The sequence below is a fragment of the Acyrthosiphon pisum genome, chromosome A3 (genome assembly GCF_005508785.2).
Source record: "Acyrthosiphon pisum isolate AL4f chromosome A3, pea_aphid_22Mar2018_4r6ur, whole genome shotgun sequence".
Taxonomy (NCBI): domain Eukaryota; kingdom Metazoa; phylum Arthropoda; class Insecta; order Hemiptera; family Aphididae; genus Acyrthosiphon; species Acyrthosiphon pisum.
In genome coordinates this window covers 24999695-25007802 of record NC_042496.1, presented here as the reverse complement: position 1 = coordinate 25007802, position 8108 = coordinate 24999695, and the positions used below count along the sequence as shown (strand labels likewise).

The following is an 8108-nucleotide window of genomic DNA, read 5'->3' as shown; positions in this document are numbered from 1 at the left end:
CATATTTTGTTAGTTTTTTAATACAAATATTATCACAACAATACTTATACGTATTGTCAAAATGTTATATCTTCTGCTAAAAAGAGATGTGACAATGTTTTTAAAATATTCTTAAATGTTCAGAAATCAGAACACTTTCTTTAAATATATGATATTTATACATATTTTGTACAAAATACTTTCACAATACTTTTAAAATATTACGTTTTTCCTGAAATTTTTAATAATTGACACCACGTACCCCTCAGTGACATTATTTCGGTTTTTGAGAGGGGGGCAACATTTTAGATCGGCCCATAATAAAACTGAATAAACAAACCACTGGCTAACAATTACATTACATTACATTACAATTGCATTTTTATCTTAATACAGAATATAGCCTTCTTACATAGTTTTATACTTACTAGTTAGTATCACAGGTTACTATCATGGTCATAAAAAACCAATTTTTTTGAGAGATAACAATGAATAAATAATTAATACATATATATATTATGTAGACTGTAGAGGGATATCTAAATATATTACCTATTATTTACCATATGAAGGCCCAAAACTATTTTATGTTCGTGCCCAAAAACTAACCCATACCTGTTCTGATAGCAGACTGCTAAGAACAAGGTTTGGGAGGGTCAAATACCCCCTGCCCCCCTCAAATGACGCCGCTAGTACGCCTGCGTTCTTATAGAAAAATTTAGCATGGGAACGCTTATCAAAATCAAAAACTAATTTAGGAGCTGAGCTACTCAAGCTGAGTAACTCGGCTCGAGTTCCCAATATTCCCATGCGTGGGGTGACGCCCAATTCGAAAACCGGCTGTATTGAACAATCTTCTATCAACAACCGTGGTAAATTGTGTTATCACTCATCATTATGTAGCATAATGACCCAACAAATGATTTTACGAGTGTATAGTTGGCTTACGAAACAACAGAATAACAAACTATCAAAGATTAAAGTGGCTGTTTTTCGTATGATAAGTCATTGGCGAACATGATAAATATACGTAAATAATAATATTATGTTCTCTGATGACTGAACCGACTGGATACATATCATGAGATTCCACAGGTGATGTTCCCATTTGTATTTTGAGTCTACGCGATAATATCAGACGGTTACGGTGGGCATAACAATATCGTAAATGAATAATCTGATAAAATATTGGCATCGATAACAATATTATAGTTGAACACAATATTTCGTCGTGTCCCCGGTCCGCGAATTTCGAAAATATGTTAACGCCCCGCGGCCACCCGGCGGGCGCAGACGCGTGTACCGCCGCCCATCCGTTCGGTGCACGGTCCGCTGCCTTTCTATTACGATTTACGACCGCAATCATAATAATAACTATCACGATTTTCACGTACACAAGGATTACTGCATTCGCGTAGTGGTCTCAGCTCACCGTACTAGTTGCCGTTCGCCCCAGTCACTTGCGACACGGTCACTCGCACGCTCTGTGATCCACTCTGCAGTCGTTCGTTCGTCGTAACGCTCGCCGCCGCTCGTTGTTTTCGTTGGTCCATACCACGTCTGTACCAGACGGTTGTCTCCGGTCACGCGCGTCTTCGGCGTCGAGTATATTATAATATTTCATTCTTGTCGTCTGCACTGCGATGGCTGCCGGCAAAATATTGGTGTACGGAGGAAAAGGAGCGTTGGGATCGACGTGCATATCGTTCCTTACGGCCCAAAAATATGTAAGCACAATAAAACATATATAGGTCGTACCTGCCCGATAATAATAATATCTACCTGTGAAATAAATGGCAATGTAAGTTCTGTTGCCGCTATACAGCGACTTGAACACCAATGAAAGTAGTTTAACTATGCCAGCGATATAATAATAATTATACGAATCGTTATATAATTCGAGGTCATCTACCTATATAATAATAGGTTCAAATTATAGTTTCACGATCGTTTGAAAGTGTATAAATAGTTTTACAACGCCAATATACATTTTTACATTATAACATGATTTTAAATCGAATTACAGCTAATTTAAGTACTTACAAGAAAACTCTTGGAAAATTATATAGCTAAAGCCAATTATATTTCTGAAGCCAGATGAAAACGAATTACATAGTTTAATTAAATACGATTATCTATGTAAAAATTAGTCTACTGAGATGTTTAACTCTATCAATTCATAAGAACCTAATTGTTGAGTATTAATGATTAAAGAGTAATCTTTACATAATATTTAATGATGAAATGTGATTAACATGTAGTTATGACTTATGTGATAAACAAAAAACTGAAGTACCTACCTATTAAAATTAATTTTGAAAGATCCTTATTTGAAATAATTTAAATTATATTTTATAATGATCATTCTAACATTCAAATAACACATAATTATTTGATTTTATAATTTAAAGTCTGAAAACACATAAATGTATGTCCTTAAGTAATATAATACCATAGGTATTATAAAATAATCAATAAAATAAGTGCCTACTGAATTGTGAAGACCATTTATAAGTGTTTGAAAAATCAAGTTATGATTATTCTAGGTATATACACCAAGACTTAACTATATTTATATTAATATTTGTTACATAAAATAGTTTTTAGTTTTATTAACACATCTGGAAAAATATTTCAAATAATAAGTATCTAAGGTAGATATTAATAAATAATTACCTGATTATAATTATCGCTTCAAAAATGTTTTGTTAGTCGTTAACAATACACTTAATATAAAATACTTAGTAAAAGCAATTAATTTTACGTTATAAAAGGTTTAGTCTTAGGTAATATGAAATAGCCAAATAAACAGGCAAACAGTTGTTATAATATATTAAACAATGAAATAATGTGAATAATATGTTGAATATAATACTTGTTATTGACTTATTATAATATATGAATACTAATCCTATCAATTAATGGATAAACTGTTAAAAGTTAAAATTAAGACTTAAAATATAATTAACATCTAATCTTTAGATAATGTGAATGTATAGAATATATCCTCATAATATTATAGTCATGTAACATACCTAATTAGTATTTATTTTTAATTTTCAGTGGGTTGGATCAATAGACCTAACTCGAAATGAAGTTGCAAACGCTAATGTGATCGTGGAACGGGATGCTACAATATTAGAACAAGTAAAACAACTTAAAAATAGAAATATAATATGAAAAAAACTTTTGACTTGAAATATCTTTTACATTTGAAAATAAGCTAAAAAATGGGAAGTGGCTGTTCTCTATATTAAACTGCTCTGTTAGTCCATGTCAAGCGAGATGTCAAGTCTTTTTTGTGCATTTTGGAGCAACAAAAACTACTTGATACATGACTAGGCACTGCATTAAAATATGACTATACTTTATAATTTACTTAATTGAAAATACTTATTTTGAGAAGATTTTCATTCTGCCTGTATTAATGTGCTGATTATAAGAAGATAGCATAATACTATATATGACGGCAGTAGTAAAATTATAATTCAGTAAAGTTAATAAATAATAATTATGTAAACAATTGTTATATTAAATTATTACATATGTTTTACTTTTTAAGGAATCACAAATTTTGAAGGAGCTCGAGTCCGTTTTAGGATCTGAAAAATTAGATGCTGTAATATGTGTAGCTGGTGGTTGGGCCGGCGGTAGCTCAAGCTCTGATGTTAAGTAAAAAAATTATGCTTTTTTTATTTTTTGGCGAAAATTGTAGCTTATGTAAAAATGTTTTACATGTACATTGTAAATTATTATTTTATTTTTATTTACAGATTTTGTAAAAAATACTGATTTGATGTTAAAACAAAGTGTTTCGAGCTCAGTATTAGCATCATCCATTGCGTCCAAATATTTAAAACCTGGAGGTATTTTAGTATTGACTGGTGCTAAAGCTGCTCTTGGTCCCACACCAGGAATGATTGGTTATGGTTTAGCTAAAGCAGCAATACATCATTTGACAAAATCATTGGCTGATGAAAATGGTGGTTTACCTACAGGAGCTCAAGCTCTTTCAATATTGCCTGTCACACTCGACACACCCATGAATCGTAAATGGATGCCTAAAGCTGATACTTCAACTTGGACTCCATTAGAATTTGTTGCAGAGTAAGTACTATGCAGCATAACAACATTTAATTATTAAAACAATTTATTCCTTAAATATAATGTACAAGTTTTTGTGAAGAAAATGTACAACTTGTATATTGTATATGGTTATCATTCCTTTAATTATTAAATGTATTTTTTTTTTACAATGAACAATTTTAAATCTGATTTAGATTATTAAATTGAAAAAAAAAATAAATCATTAATTTTTCTTTTTGTAAATTATTTGTATTATAATTATTATTATTATGCGTTCCTTTTTTAACCTCAAATAAAAATTAAATTTTATTTTATTTTTCAGATTGTTTTCCAAATGGATTAAAAATGAAGAAAGACCTCCAAATGGTTCACTTGTTCAGTTAAATACAAAGGAAAATAAAACAACTTTGGAATTTGAATAACCATTTAAATATAAAAACAAAAAAAATAATTTCAAACCTTCAAATTTCTGTCTGTTAAATTGTACTTAATAGTTAATACTATTTATATATTATAACTATAAACTTAAAAAATAAATATATATATATTTATCCTACTCTATGGATTACAGAAAAGTTTATAAAGGGTAAAAATTATTATTTTAATATTTTAATAAATCTTATTTTATTTTACGTCAGAAATCTACTGTCATAATATTATATTATTTTAAAACTATAGGTAATAATAATAACTATTATTAAATGGTATTGATAAAATATACAATAGATTATAGTTCAATAATGTGACGGTGTAGGTACACTCATCAATGGCGATTCCAAATAATCGAAACTCGGTGGTTCTGGTGGAGGTTCTGTGTCTGTTGAAATTTTTTCTACAAAGTCTGTGTATAGTTTGTGTACAGCCTCATCATGTGTTGAACTTGGTTGTAAAACTTTGGTTAATGTACTTAATCTACTTGGTGGTAACTTTGGATAAACATGCCACACTAGTTTTAATACATGTCTAACTACATTTTCTCTGCTCAGTCCGGTACAAAAAAATTCATCAAAGATAACAGTACAAAAATCTTCAGCAGCAAATTCTTCGACCTGTTGTATTAATAGCGCCACCAAAAAATGAAGAAATGGATCCTCGAAAGCACGGTCATGATCACAGTTGGCCAAAGATCCCAATATTCTCATCAATGCTAATCTGTCTTTAGCTTTAGCAACATGTAATGTATAATACATGGCGACTGTACATGCAACGCTACTCTCTTGTATATATGCTTGCACAGCATCTGGAACCGGTCCAGAGTGTTCAATAATGGTAATTGCAGATTCCCTTTCATCAGGAGGCATTTTAGTATTTAAAGCCCTAACTTGATCATCTACCATGAGTGACATCAAGGCAGGCATAAACTTAGTGACTACTTGACTGTCCAATTTTGGTTCCTTGAAGTCTTGGGTATCAATCATAACCCAAGCGCTCAAACCAAGAGACAACATCCTCAATAACAGAACTAATACATGATTTTCCCTTGGTAAATTTTCATTGTTAATTAAATGATGAAGTATTCGAATAGTTGAAGTCGCTAAGAAATTGATGGCGTACGGATCACATAATGTCATGGATAAATCTCCTAATACTGTTTCGTGTCCTCTTTTAATGCTATCTAAAAACCCTTGAAGTTCACGGGACCGTTTAACATCAACATTGCGTTCTCGAATACAAGCATCGAGACACCATGTGAACTTATGACACGGATCAATGGATATAATATCTTGAATTTCCAGATCGTGCAATGCCATCAAAAGTTCAGCTCTTAGTGTACAATAATGTACATTGTGAGTACGCAAGAATAATGTTCTCAAAAATTGCAAAACCATATCGTATAATTTTACACTCGAGCCTATCATATGTGCGAGTTTTTGTACCACTTCTCCTTGACGTCGTAATTTTGGCGACGGTGTGAAGAATAAATTTGTCAAATTATTGTGGTCGAAAAGAATATTTTCTTTTTCCCTTATGTACTGTGTTAGTAGAGGTGAAACTTCATTAACTAATAGCGATTGATTGTCCTTCCAAATTTGTCGTTTCACTTCTGTGTCTGTATCTTTATAAAGTTCAGTGTCTTTAACTAATACATTTAAGTATTTATCATCGATATGAGATATGTTTTTCAGAATAGCCATAATTATGGGTCTTAGTTGTTTTATGTGAACTGAAGGAAAACTCTTTGCCAACATGTCCTTGAGCTTACGATCCCGGTCACGTCCTTCTTTTTTACCAATTTCTTCGATATGAGCCACTAATTTATCGCGCAGCGCCTCTAATATAGAGTTATGAAAATCCAAACGCCGAATGCCATGGAGATCAAGCAAAGGTAACATTTGACGGAGTGACGGCAAATGAATTCCATTGTCTACTTGGAACTCTTCGATAGCTTTTAGGGGATCCGTGCAGTTTGTCAGTGTTTCTAATAAATAAGTTTGACCATGTATACCTGATTCCGACTGTTGGTTTGGGTGAACCGTGAACATAGACCGTTGACGTCCACCACTCATTTTGAACGATTTAAATTTGTTTCGTACTGTTATAGCATAACAAAACTAAACATCAAATATCGAAATTATACGGTTTCGCTCTGAAATACATAACTGCTGATTATGAACGTAAATTAAAAGACCCTATTTGTAACGGGTGCATTACAATTACACAATACACGTCTTGCTTAAATTAAGAATTTTTAGAACTTCCACATTACGGTAATTTAATTTTGTTAATTTTTGTAAACAAACCAATAAATAACAATAACATCGATGACGTCATATCAGTGATAACGAAAATTTGTACGCGAACAACTAGGTTAGGTTCAAATCATTGTTCATGTTATGGCGGACGTATTATACGCACGGTCGTATATTCATAATGAAAACAATAAAATTGTCCCACCGAATATGTTTTACTCGCAGGTATACCGGTAGATCACGCTGCAAGTCTTTTGGCCCTAATTTTCAAAATATTTTCACTTGTTTTGAGCCAGCCGTTTAGACAATTTCAATATTATTAAATGTATGTTTATTGGGAGGGGGGGAGCGTTGATAAAATTTTGCCCCAGGGCGCTTAATGTCTAAATGCGCCAGTGCTTACATATCGTGATGCAGCAGAGAGATATGGGGTGTCAAAATCGACCATTCAAAGAAGAGTGAATGAAAAACATAATATGTTGAAAGTTGGTAGGCCTAATGAGTAATGACTAATGTCCTTACCAATGATGAAGAGGAAAGATAAGTCAATGGGACATGTTTATCAAGCAAGCGGGTTTTTCCGTTTACTTCGCTCGACATGAGGCTATTGGTGCAGAATTTTTTAAATAAAAATGGTGTTAAGACTATTATATTATCTAGACCATCATATTATTAGTTCCCAGGAGCGGATTGGCCTATCGGGAAATCGGGAAACTTCCCGATGGGCCGGTTCTTGTGAGGGCCGGCAGGGCCGGTATAATTATTATAATATATTTACAAAAACAAATTATATTTTTATAATTTAAGCATAATATATATTAAGAAAATCAAATACCTACGAAGGTATTATGTTTAATATCTTAAACTATTGCAATTCATAGAAGGAATTTCGGTATTTACACTATTTTCCCTCCAATTCATGCTAATGTATTATTTAGAAATCTGTGGTATTGGTATTTTATTATTTATTTTAGATTCTGAGTGGAACGATGAATGTATTGATTTTACAATGATGTGTGTTTTTTTATTTTTTTATTTTTTTATTTTTTTATTTTTTTATATATTTTTTTATATATTTTTTTATTTTTTTTGTGTCTGTGTACACGATAAGTAGTCGAAATAATGCTACGATTTTCAACTTCAGTATCTTGTTCGATCAGAAAGTGAATATCGTTGGTGCATTGGGGAGGTCAAAATTTAAATTTCCCAGTAGTTTTCAAAAGCGCCGGGAAAAACAAAAGAAAAATTAAGGAAAAACGGGAATTTTTACGCAAATCTGTTTTCGAGAAAATCGATTTTGGGTTTTGGTGTAACTTTAAAAAAAATGACCGTGGATGCATGAAATTTTGACTG

General features: G+C 31.9%; 2 protein-coding genes across 2 annotated transcripts; one reads left to right on the top strand and one right to left on the bottom strand.

The window, feature by feature from the left end:
• The first annotated feature begins 1203 nt into the window (after positions 1-1203).
• LOC100166001 (dihydropteridine reductase) lies at positions 1204-4701 on the top strand. The gene is made up of 5 exons (XM_001951103.5): positions 1204-1706; positions 3043-3126; positions 3542-3647; positions 3753-4086; positions 4388-4701. Exons 1-5 carry the CDS (start codon positions 1623-1625, stop codon positions 4485-4487), a joined length of 708 nt encoding a protein of 235 aa, XP_001951138.3. The 5' UTR covers positions 1204-1622; the 3' UTR covers positions 4488-4701.
• LOC100168033 (negative elongation factor B) lies at positions 4671-6814 on the bottom strand. Its single transcript, XM_001951134.5, has one exon. It carries the CDS (start codon positions 6570-6572, stop codon positions 4800-4802), a length of 1773 nt encoding a protein of 590 aa, XP_001951169.1. The 5' UTR covers positions 6573-6814; the 3' UTR covers positions 4671-4799.
• Between the last annotated feature and the right edge of the window lie 1294 nt (positions 6815-8108).